Genomic DNA, 20,750 nt, shown 5'->3' on the forward strand with positions numbered 1-20,750 from the left:
ACAGACTAACACAGAGGCTTCATCTCTTTGTAAATGCTGCTAAATGTGCTGGATTTTACAGACCTTTACTTTTTCGGCCCCAGATGTCGAAATTAAGCGACTTGGGTCTTCTTGCACCTACATTGTTGTAGAATGGCTGAAGTAATTTTTGGGATAAGTGGCATGAAAAATGGAAGTTTCACACTGTGTCTCTTTCTTGCTGTGCTTTTTATTGTTTCCCAGGTGAAAATTTAAGAATGAGTAACGAAGAAAAATGATATGCATAATTTCTATGGTAAGTGACTTAAATCCTGCAACGAGTTGATGAGAAAATGGAATCTAATCCAGGAGTTCTTTTGGGAAAAGAGTCTAGGGTTCAAGTCAAACACTTAAACACTGTATTTACCAACTGTCTTAAATTTTAGGAATGTTGTTGTCTTGGGATGAACTATTTGCACACCCCCCCCCCCCCTTTTTAGGTGAATATATTTATTCTTAAACTGCAATGCATTCTGTTGGAAATAGTAACTAATCTTCATATCTTATCTCCAAGTATTCTGAATGCCTTTAGGAACAGCATTCTTTAAAAAGTGAACCACTTCCCAGTTGTCTTTCCACAAGTACAAATATCAACTGGTAATCTTAGGAAAAGATGCATTTACAAGTCAACACACTGCAAGTTCATAAATTTGAAGAGGGATTTACTATTCATACTGTTACATTTTGAATTCTGTGTGAATGCACATATGATGTAGTACATATCTCATTTTCATTAATTCCTGACTTATCTGGGGTTCTATTTTATGTAAGTATGTTCCAAATTATGGATTGAATTAGGCTACAGAAAAATTGAGAAAATCTTAGTGTCATGTTTTTTGTTATTTTATACTTAGACTGGTATTATAATGACATCGTGTCATATTTAGCATGTCTTTAATATGTACATTGGTTTAGCAAACTTTGTTAAATGTAACATTAAACAGATCCTCCTCCTTTTTGATTCTATAATAATTGGTTTAATATTTTCTTTGAGGATCAAAATAGAAGACCTTTTTCTAGTGGTATTGCTGTAGTACGTGCAGCAGACATAAGGAAAGGAGGCATTTTGTCAGCCACTCCAGATGATCAGAGCAACATACTAGTGTGACTGAGGCTTCTGAACAGCAATTTTAGCAGTGTATTCCAAAGAACGTTCAGACCAGTGATACAGCCTGACACAGCCTGCAATCCCAGCTAATGAATGAAATCAGTCTCAACTGCTGCTAGAGATTAATCAAAGCATGTGAAAAAAGAAAAAGTGCCTTGGACAGACTCAACTTTGCACACACCCTTGGAGAGCTGAAACATCTGAAATCTGGAATAACAAAACACTGATTTTAAAGTATTCGCAGTTTTCTGAATTCAGCTTTTAGGAATTTCATTTTTCAGTTCTAAACAGAACTTCACACATGTGCATTCCAGTCAATGCATGCAGGAGACAGGCATTTTAAGACCAATTGACAGTGCAAATAGAACTTGCAAATAGTATCAAATAACATCTATTGTTACACAGAGCACTTTCAGTATTCAGATTTATGTGCTCGTTAACATTTTAAACTACAATGCAAGTCCACCTGCAGCTCAGTATCTGTGGAATACAATGAAATTATGCATGCTGTAGGAAATTAGGCAGAAAAACCATGAGCTATCTATTGACTAAGAGTCCCACAATGGCAATTTTTCACAAATGAGAAATGCTAAAAAGATACATATGCATTTGTGTATTTATATATATATATTTACAGGCATGTACACAGATACATCTCTAACTAGGAAGTGTGCAAAACTGAGCAAGCCTCGTGAGAAAAAGCATAAATGCAATGTGCAAGTGTCAACATTTAAGCAGCAAAATTACACACCTCCTCTTCCTCTGCTTTGTCATTCAGGTCATTGCCATTAGAGCTACTAAAGGAAGTCACCTTAGGCTCCAGGTAGCAAAGGGACAGAGCAAGAGGAAGGGAAAATGTGAGTGAAAAAGGAATAGACTGGAAAGCAGACAGAAGGAGGACAAAGATAAGGAGAAAAGAGGGGATGAAGGAAGGAGAGGTAATAGGAATATAGTGCTGAAGGCCAGGTGGGAGGAAAGAAATGCAAACATCAGGAAGGCTAGGAAAAGTAATATAGCCATCCTCATCAAGCAGCGAACGGAAATGAAAAGAAAGGCATCTGAAGAAGCTGAATGAGACGCACAACTCGGTGCTTTTGTAGTCATTTGTATGGATTCTTCCCTCAACGGTAGGGGAGCCTCGACTATCTAGGGGTCTCATCGATTCAAAGGTATTACTTGGTGAAGATGTTCTGGTTTTATTATGATCTGATGTTTGTTCCATGGAATTGCACTCTGAAATGTCTGGAATGGTAAGGAGGGGCTCTTCAAAGGGGTCTTCCTCAGAAATATCTGAAAGCATGTCGATCTCGGGGACAGGTGACAAGTTTGTGAAATGGGATGACATGGAATGGATGGACAGTGATGATGGGTGTACGTGAGTGAGCTGAAGAAAAAAGTTCTGTGCACAGTGGAAAATGAAAGCACAACAAAAATGCAAGTTTGAAGGCACATGAAGAGGGAAAAAAAAGAAATTATTAGTTAGTGAAAACTTTTACTTAGAAGAAGGGATAGCTTTACTAAAGCAATAGAAATAGAAATAAAAATCCCGCTGTGTTTTACAAGCAGCCAACTTGTTTACTTCTGTGGATTATGAAAGGAACCTATTACAAATGTTTTGATCTCAGGCTGTAAAGAACTGTGCACTTTTGAACTGTAATAGTCACTTAAAACAGATGGAAGCAGACAGACATTCAAAGCTTTGGCAGAAAGGTCAGAGGACAGTGCAGTACACGAAAGACAAGCTGGCACTTCTTGAGTTTATAACTGTTTTCTCTAAGACTTAAAGAGAACCAGAAAGGAAAAGAAGCATCTGCACTAGGGGAGAAAAAAAAAGCTGTTCACAGAATAAGCATGTGTAACAAAACCTTACTGAACAGCTTCCTGGAACAACTTCCTGAAATAGTGCCCTCCCCTCCACAACTGTTTTGGTTAAAATACTGAAAGATACACCACTTTGAAAACAAGGGAGAATCACCATTCTACCAAGGCTGAAGGCAAAATATAGTAATTTATTTTACCATTTTTTCTCCCATAAAGAAACTGTGTGTGCCTTTTTTCTCTTCAAATTCAAAATTATTTCAACTTGCCAGCAAACAAAAAAAAATATATAACTGTGGTATTTGTTCTCTTCCTACACTTGAATGCAGTGGAAACATATGAACTGCACAGAGAAACTCAGCAGTCTCACTAAGAATAAAATGGGTAACTAACTTGCAAAAATGTTTGAGGACAAAATTACTCTTTAAATATTAAACGAAGTTCTGGAGAATCGCTGAAATAGAAATGATCTCCAAGAGAGAAAGAGCAGCAGATTTTAGCCAGCACTTTGGGAGGAAATTTTTACATCAAATCATAGAAAAAATAAATTAAATTTTTGGACCTATTCCCCCAGTAGCTCAAACAAACAAGCAAATGGTTGCAACAGGAACAGATCACAGTACTTAACTTTTCACAGATATCTATACCTTAGTCAACATACAAGTTTTTAAAGGATGAAATAATTCTGCAATGGCTACCAAAATTGTTACTTATGGTAATTAAACTCAGTCATAATATACCCAACTTTGTAGAGTGTACATAACCATGGTACATTAACATTTTTATTCAAGTCTAAATGAACTACGGAAGTTAATAAAACTCACCCTTTGAAACATTTTTTCAAGAACATGCAAGCTTACTGAGAATTTAAGTTCAATTTATAGCAATAAAAGAAACTCTAGGTCAGTGCCATTTGGAAGTTTGTATTCTCTTTTGCTTACATACACTTACATTAAGTTAAACACACAGAAACCACTTGACGATTTTCCTTTAATATTTTAATGTAATGTGGTGTATAATACTCAGAACTGATAGGCACTAAATAACCACATGTGGACACACACCACATGAACAAATAATTTCGGTGTGAAAGTCAGACATACCTTTCCATCCTGAGTCAATTCTAATTGTGGAGTTTTGAGTGGGCTTTCATCTTCTTCTCTGCCACCTTCTTTTAACTTGGCCTGACCAGCAGCTTCAAGATCAATGATTTTATCTCTGGCAGCCTGCCCTGCAGTAGCAGAGAAGTCTCTTAGAAGACTTTGGTCTGAAATACCCATGGGAGCTATTAGAAAACAAAATAATTTTGGTTAATTTGGGTAAGCTGAAACATTTTGGTTTTAAATCTTCTTAAGAAAAACATTTTATGATTGTATCAGCAGTGATCAACACAGCTAGTTACTGAGTGATACAGTATTTTTCATCTTCTTGGCTTTACAAAAAGTCTGTGGTTCCCATTGCACTGATATGAACAGCAATGCACCCTATTCATAAAACTTGCACTTATTATGTATGTAAAAAACCCTCACAGTATCAGACAAGTATTTATCAACTTCTTGATTAGTCTTGGAAGATAAATTGAAGGTATTGTTCTTTCGACTGTGTAAATCACCATTAAAAAAAGAGAGACAATTATTAAAGAGGATTTTGTAGAAATTCAATGTTTGAGAGGACTACTTTAATGTAATGTAGAAATTGCTACGCATATAATTGTCACACTATTTTTCACTGGAACCTTAGCAAAACTGCACAAACAGCTCAGTGAAAGTAAGAACTTATCTCCCTATACGCTTGCAAAAAATGGAAGGAGGAAATACTGAGTATGTACACTTGAATATAGTGAAAGCACAAGGGAGTGAAAGGCCTTAAATGTTTTTCCTCTTATTTGATTCAGCATAACAGGATTAATGAGCAGGATGGCTCTTTTTTTAAATCATGATGACTTAGTCAAAATAGTAGTAATGAAACAGAGGAGAATTCATTAAATGAAGGAGTTTTAATAAATACAACTTTGATACAAACTTAATTCATTTAGTAATGTTCTGTAATACCTCCATATGCTTTCCTTTACAAAGCCAAGGTGCAGAAAGTTGAGAGGAAGAGGTGTGTCTTGGGAGTACCTTTGAGGGATATCCTCTTTTCAAAAGTCTAAGCTTCACACCAGAGGCTCCCTTAAGAGGGTAAGAAGCCAAGCCCAGCTAATGGGAAATATGGCATTTGGGATGTAAGGCTTTTGCAGGGCCCCTGTAAGTTCTGCAACTTAAACTTCTGATCCCTTCTTAGGTGGCAAAGAGAGCATTTCTTGGGTATATGTCCCTCAAGTTCCATGAGTAAATTTTGATAAATCAGAGTAACTTACGTTGGAAGGAACATCCAGAGGTCAGCTAATCCAAACCCCTGCTCAGAGAAGGTCGAATTAGACCAGGTTGCTCAAGGGCTTGTCCAGGTGAGTTTTAAGCACCTCCAAGGTCTTTTTAAACAAGCAAAAATTTGTTACTTGTAACCAAAATTTGCTGTGTCTCAGCTTGCAGGCACGCCCCACTGCTCTATCACCAGGCACCTCTGAGAAACACATGGCTCTGTTTTTTCTATAGGTTTCCTGTCAGTAGCTGTAGACAGTAATACCTCACTACAGCCTTCTCCTTTTAAAGCTTAAGGACCACAGTTCCCTCAGCCTCTCCTCATATATCACAGGCCCCCAGCCCTCTGACCAGCTTGGTGGTCCTTACTGGGCTCGTAATATGTCACTGCTCATCTAGTACTGCAGAGAGCAAAGATGAACACGGTATTTCAGGCGTGGTCTTCAGAAAGTACTGAATAGAGAAGAACAATAATTTCTGATGTGCCAGAAATCCAGCCCAGAATACAGACAACCTTCTTTGCTGTAAGGACACTCTCACGTTGACTCGTGTTCAACCTGTTCCACTGGAGTCCCCAGATCCTTTTGTGCAAAGCAGCTTTCAGAACAATGTTTCATCATGCTCAAAATTTTGATGCTGATGCTTCTGTAAGAGTGAAAGTTAGGGCCTGAACACACATGCATGCATGCCTGTATTCTACAGATGATGCACAAGGGATGTCAGAGAGGCTTGATTATACAACCGTTGAGAGTTGTGAAGAATTCAAATTGTTTCTAACCGAAAGAAGAAAAGGAACAAAACCAGACTCAGTAACACTGACGTGGTGATGGGTTTTTTGGTTGCCACAAGAAGTCATCACATGCTATAGCAGTGCAAGCACTTTTGCCTCATATTTTTACTTCAGTTCTCGAAAGGTAAGATTGGTAGGTTTCCCAAGCAAGTGTCCCAGTTTCTTCTTTGTCATAGTATAGAAGAATGTGTATTTGCAGAAGTAAAACTCTTCTAAGTAGAAGATTTTTTAAAGAAAATAAGATAAAGTTGACAGCTCAGTTGTTGCTAAACTCACATCACTGTCATGGTTCACTTTTATTCCAGTGAAGTTGTGTGTGCCTGAATCTAAGTCAAGCTTCATGTTATTTTGCTGAAGTGTTTTTCTATTATATATTATTGTAGAAGTGATTTTGAGTAAGACATATGCTTTTACATCTCACACATAGTGCTGCTACCCCTGCCTTTGGAAAGAATGCCTGTTTCCAGTAAAGGAAACCAGACGGTATTTCTGCTCAAAAAGACCAAACACCAGTAATGACAAAAAGAAACTTTAGCTATTCAAAGTCAACATAAAAACTTTCAACTAAACACTGAAGTACTGAATATACTAGGATAGCAATATACTGAACAAAATGAAGGAAAACTCTAAGAAACAATGTGTTCAGCCTTTTCTGCTTAAAGATGCTCAGGCCAACCCAGATCCCAAAAGAAGCCACTGACCAAACAATTCTATTAAGAGCCTATGGTATGTGCCTATCCCTTAAAAAAGGTATGAGTAGTGTACAGAGATGCTACATACCCAATATAGAATTTTCCATGTATTCACAGCAGTGCCATACCATTTAGGCAGTGACTGAACTTAATGTTTAGGTCACCTAACATTGACAAGTACCTAAATCGGCTTTAGGAATTGAAATTCATAAATTTGTCAAATGACCTTCTGGCCATCCATAATGTTAACATTTCCAAATGTTGGTCAGGTCAGAGTGACAATGCATAATGCAATCACAACACTGAAAAAATAAGTCAGATTTCATACCTCCATCAAGGCTTCTGGAAACACGTTTGCTGGAAGTGCGCTCGAAGTACGGAGCTGGTCTGTCTATGAGGTTGCTGGCCTGTCGTGTCTGCGCTTGCGTACGGCCGCTGTAGCGGAACTTGGAACCCAAGGTCAGAAACTTTGCTTTTGGGGGCTGTTCTGGTGATACAAGTCTAAAAAGTAATATGAGGAAAGTCAGTTTAAAAGGCTTTATTTTAGGTATGTAATGAGGTAATTTGAAGCTACTTATTGCATTTCAACTTCAGTTCACAGTGCTCCCCAAGAGAGGATTCTACTGTAAGCTCTGCAAAGACCTTCTAAAACAATGCATGTTATTTACTGTTTGCAGTTGAAGTGATGCTGATAACCATCACATTTTTCCACAATATGACTAAGCATCTGGGATTCCTATCTTTTGGTGCTATCTTGGTTAAATTTTAATTTTTTTGTAGAAAGCTGAGGTCATTTTAGGTCCATGTAGAATACATCTCAGATCTCTCCTTAGAATGTTTCTTATAGTAAACACTATACATTCCACTTCCACTGCCTTTCGTATATTCTGAGGTACCAATATGGCAGCTGCTGTTCCTCAAAGTTAGGGAATGGTGTCTCAAACCTGTATAGAAGGGAGTATCAAGTGAAAAGAGATTGAGAACACTGGAGAGTTGTTACCCAACAGCAACAACTTTAACAGTCTACATTCAGACTCTAGCTTCTTTACAATGTCATTTATAAATTTATATAGGTTGATGTTCACTGGATATAAGGAGTGGGGGAAGAAGCATATTGTGAAAAGTGTGAAAAAGAGTCAGTTACATGTACTGTTAATGCTGGATATGTATGTTTGTACCATAAATGTTGGAGTCATTATCAGAAAGTCCATGTACCAATGTGGCAGAACTGGCTGTGAAGGATTCTGTTTTCTTACCAGAAAGAGTGGCTGGGCATTGGAATGGGCTACCCAGGGAGGTGGTAGAGTCACCGTCCCTGGAGGTGTTTAAAAAAAGGCTGGATGTGGCAGTCAGTGCCATGGTTTAGTTGATAAGGTGGTGTTAGGTCATAGGTTAGACATGATCTCCAAGGTCTTTTCCAACCTGGTTGATTGTGTACCACCAGGTTTTGATATCATGTGAGTTTGAAGACAGGTTCTCTCTACATCCCTGAACTTCCTTCAGGATAAGGACTTCAAAGTTCATATTCATGTAACCCCTGTTGCTTGTACTTTATACTTGAAATCTGACCATCAGCTGCAACAGAGGGTACTGTTTGTTCCACTGCCATCCTTGCTGATATTGCAAACAGTCATCACTGCAAGAACTCCTCCCAGTCCCTGCTTCTCTGGAAAGGCCTTTGATGTTGTTTCCTGGATCAATGTAATGCTGCAAATTCATGCTCACCCATCATGGCCTACTCTCTCTGTATAAAACTATCAGATTATTGCAGACAAAGCTTCTTGATTTGAGAACCTGCAAAGAATGAGCAGCTCATTGAACATCAACTTCTTTCAAGCAGAACCAGCAATTCATGTGCCCTTTGTACTGAGGATGGCACAGATGGGCAAGCAAGAGCTCAAACCGTGCTGACTTTTTTCTCCTCTTTTGAAGCATTTGCACAGAAATATCTGCGTCAGCAGAACCCGATCGAATGTATGTTAAGACAGTATCCAGTGCTGGGTTCTGAAGACTACAACAGTCATTCTAAAGGTATTTCAACAAAACTGAAGAATTTTCAGATACCTAGCAAACAGAACAGTGAGCTAGTGTGGTGAGCTGACCCAGGCTGGATACCAGAGTCCCACCAAAGACACTTCCCTTTCTCAGCTGGACAAAAGAGAGAAAATGATGTAACAAGCAGCTTATGGGTGAGATAAGGACAGGGAGACATCATTCACCAATTGCTCTCATGAGCAAAACAGACTAGACTTGGGGAAAAATTATTTTAATTTGTTATCAATCAAATCAGAGTAGGATAATGAGAAGCAAACCTGAATCTTAAAAACACCTTCCCCCATTCTCCCTAAGAGGGGATGTTTATGGCTTTATCAGGGCACTAGCCAAAAGCATCCAATCCCCCATGCCTAAAATGCATATGCATACACCTGAATCTGTTCCTACATTGATAAAGAAAACAATTCAAGACAAACTAATGCACCCTTCTGCACTAAGGCCACTTATGCAATAAAATTGCAAGTATCTGGAGCTTCACTTTCATTGCTTCTATAAAACAGTCTTTCTCCCCATTATTTCTAAGAGAGAGTGCATTATTTACTAAGAGGAAGAAGGCTAAAAGCATTTTTCCAAGGTTCCTTCTGTTCTTGATTTTCCAGTCTTGGCAAGGCTGCAGCATTAACTACCATTTTTATCTTCCACCCTGCTGAGATAAACTTTTAATCTTTTAATGTGGAAAAAACAAGAGAACTAATTACTTCCTGATTAAGGGCATTTGAATGGATTTTTGTATTACAGTCTTAATTACATAAAATAACTGAAAACTATGCTTTTACCACTTTAGGACATTCTGGAGAGATGGTGAAACAATCATGAAAATTTCAAATAAAACATCGTAAAGTGGAAATATAAGCAGGTTTCTGCAGACACTGGTTAAGATCCAGAGTTGCCAACTAAGCTTACCTCAAAATTTTAATGTAGATATATAGTCTGACTGTACTTTTAAAGTAGATTGCTGCTCTTTGAAAATGGTACTGGAATCCTCTAAGTCTGAGCTGATAACAAGTGAATACAGTGCCCTTTGGTTGTCATTTTCAATACAGTTCATTACAAGTTTTATAAATAACTTCATATACTGGCTGAATTTCCTATACATTACAGGAAAATGGCTCTTAATGGGATTATTTGAGACAAACTGAAACATTACATAAGACAACACAAGGAATCTTACCATGTTATATAGGGCATGCTAAGAGATTTGGAAGCTAAAAATATACATCTAAACTATATACAATTTACTGCAGCATCATACACAAGCTTTACACATGCTCTGAATGAGCTACAGTCTCTTGGACTGTAGCAATTGCTTTCTGCTTTTTATCTTTGAAGGAAAATAGAGCTGGCTTTATTTTACTGTTTTTAAATCAGGATGAGAGGTTCTGAGGATTTTCTCTCTGGTGACATCAGTGGAGTATATGGATTTACAGAATGGTTCAAGTATTTGTTACATAATTCTTGTTATAATGTCATTCCTGGAATGTCATTAGGAAAAGCCACTTCTGATTGGAATAAAATCCAATTATTTTTCTTATGTCAGAATTTCTGTAGTAAGATTATCTCCTGCCTATTAATGCTCCTGAAAGCTTTCAGACTTGCAAATCGTAGTTGTCAGTTTAGGATTTTTGACTTCAATAAGATTTGCTTTTTCCTTATTCAGGGCTATTTTATTACTATAAAACTAGGAAATACAGCTTACCAACAAAGCAAATCATGGCATGAGTTATTTGAAGAGCATTACTAAACTTTTCACTGTGGGCAGAACTGCTTGCTATTTGTGGTAATAGACACCACCAGCCAAAGCAGACTTCAAATTTTCAAGAATATGATTCTGGACTGTGTTAATAAATGAATTCTATCAATATGAAAAAACATCTCTGATCAGGATTTTAAAAGGAAGTGCTTCTAAATTAAGCATTTGGAGACTGATTTGTGCTGGGATTTGCCAATCTCAGCGTAAGTTCCACCTTTGCATTCAAGAACACACTACATTCAATGAAAATCTGAATACTGAAAACCATCCAGTGAGACAGTTCCAGTAATCACCTGCTTAAGTCTCCCAGTGCCCAAGTTCTCTGAAGTTCTCTGAAGTTCTCTGTCTAGCAGGTATATGCAGCAACAGGATTGCATTTACCATAAAACACAGCTGTTTTTTTTAAAAGCAAACAGGCTACTGAAGGAGAAAGCTTACTGTTTACATACCCTAGGTACTGTGCTTTGCAGAAAAACCTCAGATTCAATGCCTATCCAATTCATAGGAGATTCAACCTAAATCTGTAACTCCTAGGCTGCATGGGGCACATGCACTCCCTCACAGAATGTGTGTTATTATAAAAATCAAACAACCATTTTTTCAAAGTCCTTTTCAGTGGAAGAAGTAGACAGAGGAACAACTCCATGGTCTGTTGTTAAGGTGCTCATTTACAAATAGATCATAGTTTCAATGACCAATTCAGAATTCTATGTTCCTCAGCTGCTGGAGAAAAAAATGCAGAAGAGGTTATGGATTATTACATAAAAATTAAAGTGATCCTCTGTTCTTTGAAGAATGATTGTGAGCTCAGTCTAGTTCATAGATAAGGAAAAACTCAGCTAGAAGCATTTACACTCAGCAGAATGTTCAAGTTAATTGAATGAAGATTACTGTCAAGCCCTAGGAGCTTCTTGTGAAGGTGTACAGTGGCTTTCTAGATGCTCATTCTTAAAAGTCAATCTCTCAGGAAATCTCATCACAAATCACAGAATGGGTCAGGTTGGAAGGGACCACAGTGGGTCATCTGGTCCAACCTCCCTGCTCAAGCAGGGTCATCCTAGAGCACGTGGCACAGCATTGAGGCCAGACAGTTCTTGCAGACCTCTAGTGCTCCATGACCCCTTGTTTAGTTCCATCCTCTTAGCACTCTGTAAGTTTTGATAAAGCAGTTAATTGTACTTGAGACTTTAAGAATCGGTAATTTGGGGTCAATGACTGTCAGGGTATCTTCCATCTAAGAGGTGTCACTGCAAGGGGCAAAGAAGGGGGAAATCTTTACTTTTCTCCTATCCTTTAAAAGAAGTATATGAGCATACCTTGAAAAGTGAGGGAAGGAGAGAATTATCATTTACCTGAAGAAAGTATGGTGCTCCACACAAACCTTCCATAACCTTTTAGCAGCCCGATGGTTTGGCAGTTTGAACCCAATAGTGCTCTCAAACTGTTCCAGCTGGAAAGAATCCACAAAAAAAATTAACCCATTTCCTTAAGCTGGCCATTAGTAGGTAGAGTTCAGATAGTTCCATTACTGTATCAAGCAGTAATACTCCTGCCATAAGACTTCATAAGATTTTTTAGAAAATATTTTAAAAGATCAGAATTTCCAGCCCTTTAAAATAATTATACTTGGTGGGCTATGTCACAATGGATAAATTGCACGAAGCAATTGTACTGAAAGTTGTGCTTCGTACTTTGCTTGGGTTTAATAAAAGTCTGAAATTCATACTGCAGTGTTAAACTTCTATGTTTTGTATCACTATATAATAGTTTCTTAGCAAAAATATTTCCTCTACGCACAGCATCAGTGAATGCAAGAACAGTACATCTGCATTCAAAAACTTACCTAACTACAATGTTAGTATTGTAAAATTGGTGTTTGGATGTCTCTTTTATATTATTTATTCACACAGCAAAAGCCACTTTAAATATTTTGTAGTATAATCTAAAAAAGCATTACAGTATCTGACATTTTGGGGATTTTGTTAAATTTCCAGTTACAAAGGGTTCAAAATGTAACCACACACACACCCCCTTCAGCAACTTCCAGAAACTTTTAGCAGTAACTGAAGGGAAAGTTGAGTCCCCTACTTCCACAGCAGCTAACAGAAAGAGTTATAACATCCTACAGGATAACTCAAGCCTTTGGTTACAGCCACGGACTTGATGTGCTGACATTTAGCAAACAATTATACCCAAAGAGGAAGAGAAGCTGGCTCTCTCCCAGGACTGCAAGTTTGCACAGTCAGAACATGGCCAATATAACTAGCTTTTTGTGTAAAAAACCCCCATAAAATAACAAGACAGCTTCTATTAAAAAAATGAAAATAGATTTTCTTCTTGGTTTGCTGTTACTAATCAAGACAAGTGTTTAATACAATCATTAGAATCTAGATGAAAAAGCACTCATAAGTTTTACTTGAATCCATCATAAGCTCATGAGGACAACTGTGGAAAAAATGAGGATGTTTTCTTGTTGCTGTACAAAAATGATCTCGCAAAAGAAACAAGACTGGAGGGTGCTACTTACTTCTGCTGGCCTGACTTTGATGTAGAAATTACTTCGCTTGTAGGAAATCTTCAGAATTTTTGGCCAAGCGAAGCGGTTGATCCGGAGTCTGTCTTTGTAAATCAGCAGACCGTTAGCACATACACCCAGCATGATATCCACACCTTCAGAATCCTACCAGGTATGAGACAATTTCATAAAAACCACTTTAATAACATTCCAAACAAGTAATTATTGCTGACATACCTTGAGGGAATATTGTAATTGGGACATGTTTCATATTCAAACCTGACTCTGACAATGAGATTCTTAAATCAGAAATAGCCAAGTATATCCATTTTATAGGAAAGACTTTGGACTATTATAAGTAATGGTTTTGGCATTCATATGCCACAGTTCTGGGAAATTCTTCAATATTCTGGTAATAGGGACAAAGTTAACTTAAAAGCAGGAAAGGTATGGCCAGTGTGTGTACTAGCAATGATTTCAACAAATACTGAAAGAATAAAAATGAAAACCAGGTCTGTCCAACTTAAACTGAAAGTCTGAACAAGCTGTGATCAAGGTGATCCTTTACAGTCATGTACTATGCCAGCAAAGATAGAGGAAGTAATGGGTAGGCTTCTGAGCATGCTCTTTCACTGACAGCATTTGATGCAAGTTTTACAGGCTGCAAAACTAACCACTAACTGATACACTACACAATACAGCAGATTCTCATGTCCTCCCCAACAACAGATCAACTACATCAAATGCCAACACTGTCATTATGGAGTTGCTTCACTGGCATAACTAATAAAACAAAATTAAACAGTGTTTCTCCAGTACTTAAAAGTCTTGGTTTTCTTTTTTAAATGCAAGATTAATATGCTTACAATACCTTAAATTTCCTAATGATTTGAGATCCTGGATTTATGAGAGGGAGTGGGAGGAAGTTATTAGTTTGTCTTTTGAGGTTTTAACTAAAAAAAAAAAAAATCCCACTTGAAATGAAAATTTCATTTGACCTACCCTGGGAAGTAAAAAAAGCATCAAAGCTCTCCCCCAGAAGAGCTTTTTTCTCCCTCCATATTTTTTTAACTCTCATAGTATTATGAAAACAATTATGTGTTCTTTTCATCTTTACTTTATTGGCCCCACATCTCCTTTGCATAAAAAATATGACATTTTAAATGTATTTATCTGCTCTTATGGGTAAAATATTATTTCCAAGCAGCACACATCCATGCACACTTATATATATGAAATAAATTCTAAGGATGTTAGAGTTGCAAATTGAGTAATTATTGTAACCAAGCAATAAAGGCTGATAGCCAAAAATTAAGTGCATGAGGTTTTTTTGAATAATCTATATATACAATATTTTCTTAATACTTAGCGTGTCCATCCTAAAACAAAAACCAAACCAAACAAATCCCCAATACCTTGGCATGATGTAAATCCACTCCATACATGGAGAGTCTCTTAGCATTTTCTAGGAACTGGGAATCCGCCTGTGCTGGAGTCAAGCCCCTAAAACCATTGAATAAGTTTTGAGTTTATTGGCAAAAAACCCAGAGTCAAAACTGAGTGGAATCCTCAAATTCAGACTAATACAAAAACCTCAGTTTATAAGGTATCAATAGCATTTTTGCTCTACAGGAAAAGTGTTCTTCCAGAGCACATTATTTTACTTGAGTACAGATTTCCACCTTCACACTTTCAAAATATTCTATCTGTATGTTACTTAAACTAATTAATATGTTCATATAAAAATACTTTTCCAAAAGTTCTCTACCAAGACCTTAGTGCAACTGCTATTTTCAAACTCAACTTTTTAAACAGACCAAAGTAAGAGCTTTTAATTCCATAACAAATGATTTCCAAAAGAACAGTAAGTTTACCTCAGCAGTTTTACACATACTCCTAAGAGAATTGACATAAATGTGACGAAGCATGATGACTTCATTTAATCTCACTGTATCTGACATACCTGTGTGTTTTGTGTAGCTCAGCCACTTTCTCTTCCATTTCTTGAGTCTGATTGGGTGCAAATTGGAATTCACTGATATAATCACTGTGGTGCTCCTCTGGGTCATGATCACCCAGCTCAGCCTGCAGAGTATAGGAACCAAGGAGGGCGTGAGTCACAAAAGAACACGGCAGTCGGCCAGATGCAATATCCTGACGAAGCTGTAGGCACAAGAAATACCTGCAAGACAAAGGAAAGGGGGAAAAAAAACCAAAGAGAATGAAGAGCAAAGACACATCATGAGAAATATGGCAGAATTCATCAAGATGCATGTCATCATGTAAGTGTGTTTTAAAGTAAGTGAATGCATTAATAATGTTACACCTTTTATTATTTGAGCATTATTACCACACAGTAAATTTCACTTGATTTTTAAGAGTCAATGTTATTTCAATAAAAAATGTGAAAAGCAGGAAAAATTCTGATTTCCAATATAAATGGAAATATATATATATTTCCAACCTAGTTTTAAACAAAAGCTGACTTTGGAACTTGTTCAGTTCATATTGCAGCCAGTAGGTATCTATGGCTTAAAAATATAAGCTATGCACTTCTTTGACATTTCCCTTTGGCTTTAAAACTCTTTTTGCAGTTCACAAGCTAATTACATCATGTAACACACAGAAGAAATCCAGTTTAATACTGAAATCATAATTACCTTTCTTAAACCATGTATGTATTAGAATTTAATCTTTCAGGTACTGTATACAGTCTTCTACCAAATTTAACAAGTTAACCATCAGCAGACATTTTTTTAAGAAGTAAATGGAAAAAAAGTCTTACTAGTGAAACTTAAAGGAATTTAGATTTAAGATATAACCAAAAAATGCTTTTATGAGTTGAACACGCAACTCAAAAACCAACCAACTCGCAGAAAATTTTCAAAGAAAACACACACAGCTTCTTGTAAATACATTCTGTACTAAAAGCCTTTTATGATGCTACAAATGACTATCTGTAGCAATATATTAACTGCATACTTGTATAGCTATCTTATTTTGTGCAGAAGACTGATCCAATGCAACATGTAGTAGTAACAGATGTCCTGCCTCAGCAGGGTCATCTAACTCCAAACCAAAGTATTTAGGTTTCCTGTATCTCCTAAGAAAAACGAGTCAGTTCCCTGAACTCTATCCCCAGTTATCAGCCTTGCAATGCTACTTTGTAGGTGCATTGGTATCCAGTGCTTGCATTCCAAATATTTTCTATCTAAGGAGTTTGGAAGATAGTTATTTTCAGGTTTTATTATGTTTTACGGTTTTATTTAAAGCATATATGTAAACCCACATTTTCATTAATCTAGTCTAAATTATTACTGAAGTATTTTGGCTCCCTTGAGCTTCACTCAAGATCCCCATGCCCTCATTTGTTTTATAATAAAGCAGCAGTCTGACACTAAGCCACTGCCTTCTTTCACATAGGATCACTCACACCTTATCTGCTGCCCAAATCATACACCCGCTTATCATTAAATTCTTCTTGCTCAGGTTTCTTCCAGAAGTTTTCATTTTACCTTTTCAACCTTGTTCCAAAATGCAGTTGATGTATGTAAGAGCATCTCTAGTGTACAGTATCCAGAAACTGAAGACGAAATTCTATGTGGCCTTCAAATTAGACTAACAGTAATTTAAAGTTTAAAATTAGGACCTGTGCATACCTAGTGATGTCTTCAGTCAACTGTGATGGATCAGGGGGATAAAACTTCACATTAAAGGTGAATATCCAGGGTAAACCTAAACATGGGAAATATCTGATTGTTAATCTCAAGAAGTAAGCAAAGAAAATACTTTACTGAAAAATGTTAGACAGTAGAATAAATCTTAGTCACTGAAATCTCAAAGAAAGTTTTTTCTGTTGATTTACTGTACATTAGTAAGAAGCACAGATTATTTTCATTAGCAGGTAGAAACCCACAGACATAATGAAAGGTCAGCATGTTACAAATTATTTTTAAACAACATTTTACAGTAAGTTACACAAATATCAGAAGACATTTTTAATTTGAAAACTACCATAATATATTAACACTTTTAAGATACTGTGTGTTCAAAGGCACTTGCATTGATTTTGTGTTTATTTCCAACTCCTTAAAGGCTAACAGTCTCCTCCTGTCTAAACTTAGTTTGAGAGACTGTACAGTAACTGTAAACATGAGATACCAAAATGAGCTCTGTGTTGTATATAACAGAAAGATAATAAATTAGTTATTGAGAATGCATGGAAGACAAAAATATTAGCCATTCCTACTTTAAAATACTTTTCTGGGAAACACCACATTAAACAACTATAATAGCAGTGATATTTAAATTCTCATGTGTTAGAATTGTTAATAACACATGCATTTTTTTTAAGCAAAAGCATGCTTAAAACTAGATTAATAATTTGGAAAAGTATAAAATGTTGCCTTTAGTCATAGCTTTGTTTTTAAATACTTTTTTAAGATTTGAAAGCTAAGTCACACACCAATAATTAAAATACATTTTCAGAATGTTAGTATTTTGAACAGTAAATTATTTTAGAAATCTGTGTTACACAGATAAATCATGCTTTGAAAAATGTGTCTTTCTACAGCACCATAAAAAGACTGAAATGCCTTTTCCAACACAATGCTAGAAAAAAGTGGACATTGTTATTTAAAGTTACTTTCTTAAAAAAAAAAACCTGCTCTGAAATTTCATATATGCTAAAGAGATGTGTTAAAATTTCTAATGTCTTCCAATTTTTAAAAAGTTATTTTGGTTTTTCAGACATGGCTATTCACTGAAGCACTTCAATTTTTGTTTAAGTGTGAATCTCATTCTACCTGGCTGCTAAGCCACTATTTCTTTTTTGAGAGCTCAGGGTTTTAGCGTATCTTAACGTTCCCAGTTATCAAGTTTTTGTTAGAAAAATTACAGTTTTGTGTACAAAATAAGGTAGGACCCTTAAATGCGGTCTCATTTATCATTGCATCATCTACTGCAATGCACTGCAAAACAAAATTAAGACAAAAATACCTTGGAAAAAAAAGAAGTCTAACGGTAACGAACACACACAGCATAACAAACACAGTTAAAGATGGAATAGATTAGCCTACTTTCATCATCTAGGGAATTAGCATAATTTAATGAAAAGATGCTGATATTGAGTAAACCAAACTGATGAATATGAGCAATAGGGCCAAAATATCTGTGCAAAAAGCATTCAAGGAGAGTTGTCATGTTAACAGAGCTGTGGAGAAATGGATGAAGGATGTGTCCTTCCACACAGGTACTAAACCAGTCTTCAAGTTTTTCCTGGTCTAAAATTACAGTTAAACTAGTCACATAAGAATTCCTGTTTAACAGTTTCTCTTTCTTGTCAGAATTTCTACAGCTAACTTTCAGAAAACACTGCAGGCAGGACACCTAGACATGGTTTGAAGAAAAAAAAAAAAATTGAAAAAACTATATTCTCTATAAAAAGGTACATAATTTTTAAGTCCTCTGAGTGTGTAGACTTTGTGAAAAAATTCGTGTGTCTACTCATACTGATTAAATTGCTCATTTATTGAAAAAATATTGAAGTTGACTTTGTACTAAATATTTTGTGGACAGTTGGTGACCATGTATTTTACCTGATTACTGGAAGCACATTTATCCCCTAAATATAGACTAGCAAGTTTGTTACAACGTGCACATATTTATACTTCTATATTAATACTTCTCACTAAAGCGTACTTTTTATAGCTGCACACCTAAGGCATGCAATCATAGCTGTCCTCACACAATAATGCACATTATTGCTGGCTCTTTATTGAGTTGGTAGCCAAGAAAAAAAAAAAAACCAACAAAACCCCAAATCTGATTTAAAGTTGTATTTAGCATTCTGTCCCTGATAAGGCTCCCTATTTTGACGTTCAATAGTATGGGCTACAGAAATGTCAAACATTTTTCTAGCCAGCTTGTTACATCAAAAATGCTTCTGTGGCAACTTTAGGTACATTCTTAGAGAAAAAGAATGCAATACAACCACCCAGCTAGCAGCATACAATTAACATGATTCATCCCATTTAAACTGGGAAAAATCAGTGAATGTTTTTTTCCCAGTAAAGTTTTTTTCTGGCTTTTACTCATGATCTCTTGTATGTCAGCTTTTGCAAGAAAATTCCTCCCTTGGCACAGGTACTTAGTTCTCTTCAAGAACAATGATCTAGACTCTACTGTAATCATCTTAGATCAAAATTAGCTACACTTCTTACAGATACATAAAATAGATGGCTATAAAATAAAGTGAACTTGCGTAACGTGACCACCATATTTTGATGCCTGAGCATACATTTGTTGGCATTAAAATCAGACAGCCAGAGCTGTACATTTAAAATGCAAGCCCTTTCCTAATTAATTCAAACTTCTCTTAGTACCCCAGCCTATTCTGTCCTCAGAACATTTGAACTCTCTCAATTTCTTCTAAGATATACAACACAGAATATGTGATGTAGAAGTATTTTTTTCAGTAAAATACTAACCATGCTGCAGATTAGAAAAAGATTTAATTTACATAATATTACCTTCGGTTTAAAGAGATAAATTCTCAAATTGAATTTTCTATAAGGGTGACCCAACACATCCTCTGTGTAATCTGAGATTTGACTATTTCAGGGTGAGTTGCTATTGCTTGTACCATCACAATATTCTAGCTGAGATTCTCAGTTTTGCAAAAGCCTGAATCCACTTGAGATGTAGCAATTTTCAAGAAGATAGTGACAGAAATGTAATTACCTACCTGTCCCTGAAAGAAGTAATTAGAGGTTTTAACACATGCCAGTGGATAGCCAAGTACATGAGTTAAAAAAAGTCAAGAATTCATTTTCCTGAAGAGATCAGGCTGGCTGAAAGTAAACAAGATTTTTGTCACCTTTGTAGCCCTGAGAACAGAGACAGTAATTTGTGGATCATGTTCATTAGCTGAAGTAACATCAGTAATTGCTGCGATCCAACATAATTGCCCAGCCAAAGGCCAATCTGCACAAGTGAGAGATCACACAGAGGGCCTGAGGACTGTGACATAGCAAGAGACAGCCTGCAGAACATGACTTGAGGGAGACTACAGGATTCTTATTTTGTCTTTCCCAGTCACAGGTGGTACATACATGCCCAATGTGCAGAGTATTGGTGTTGCTCACATTTAAGAGAGAGACAGAGATTGCTGTAAATATTATGTTGCAAACTGATGTGTTGAACTAAATTTCCAAAAGTGTCACCTTTGTGTGTTCAGATCAAATGTATTTGTCCAAATACACTTATCTAGCACACTAGTCCTTCAGTTTGTGCCATACAAGAGAAAAAGAAATCACAGAATATTCAGAGTTGGAAGGGCCCCACAAAGATCAGCAAGTCCAACTCTGAAGTGAGTGGCCCATACAGGGGATTGAACCCACAACCTTGGCTTGGTTATTTTTTTAGCATCAGGCTCTATCCACCTGAGCTAAACTCAGATTCATGAGTTTTGTCATTTCTGACTTTCAAATGGACTAATAGGTTTTACAGGTATCCTAATTTTAATTAGTATTTTGTACACAGGATTCCCATTCTGGATCCAAAGACAAATATATTTAGAATTAAGACTGAAAAGAAAAAAAAACCATTGATACTCATTTATCTGGAGGATTAAATGTGCCTGCA

The 20,750-nt window shown here is 36.4% G+C and overlaps 1 protein-coding gene across 26 annotated transcripts in view; it reads right to left on the minus strand.

Annotated features, from left to right (window-relative positions):
• Positions 1–20,750, minus strand: part of EPB41L2 (erythrocyte membrane protein band 4.1 like 2) — a 108,301-nt gene that overhangs the window by 16,719 nt on the left and 70,832 nt on the right. For 22 of the 26 annotated variants that reach the window (XM_042016565.1, XM_042016558.1, XM_042016564.1 and 19 more), the window contains 7 exons: positions 16,766–16,841; positions 15,070–15,288; positions 14,522–14,609; positions 13,119–13,271; positions 11,944–12,041; positions 7,115–7,287; positions 4,048–4,229 (listed from right to left, as the gene is read on the minus strand). In XM_042016565.1, the coding sequence (XP_041872499.1) occupies positions 4,048–4,229; positions 7,115–7,287; positions 11,944–12,041; positions 13,119–13,271; positions 14,522–14,609; positions 15,070–15,288; positions 16,766–16,841 (989 nt within the window). Of the gene's footprint in view, positions 1–196; positions 2,526–4,047; positions 4,230–7,114; positions 7,288–11,943; positions 12,042–13,118; positions 13,272–14,521; positions 14,610–15,069; positions 15,289–16,765; positions 16,842–20,750 lie in introns of those variants that run through there. The other 4 variants (XM_042016555.1, XM_042016548.1, XM_042016541.1 and 1 more) reach the window with 2 other exon arrangements.

The sequence above is a fragment of the Corvus kubaryi genome, unplaced genomic scaffold, assembly GCF_017639235.1.
Source record: "Corvus kubaryi isolate FWS band 111438036 unplaced genomic scaffold, C.kubaryi_AGA036_p1.0 split3-73, whole genome shotgun sequence".
NCBI classification, from domain to species: Eukaryota; Metazoa; Chordata; class Aves; order Passeriformes; family Corvidae; genus Corvus; species Corvus kubaryi.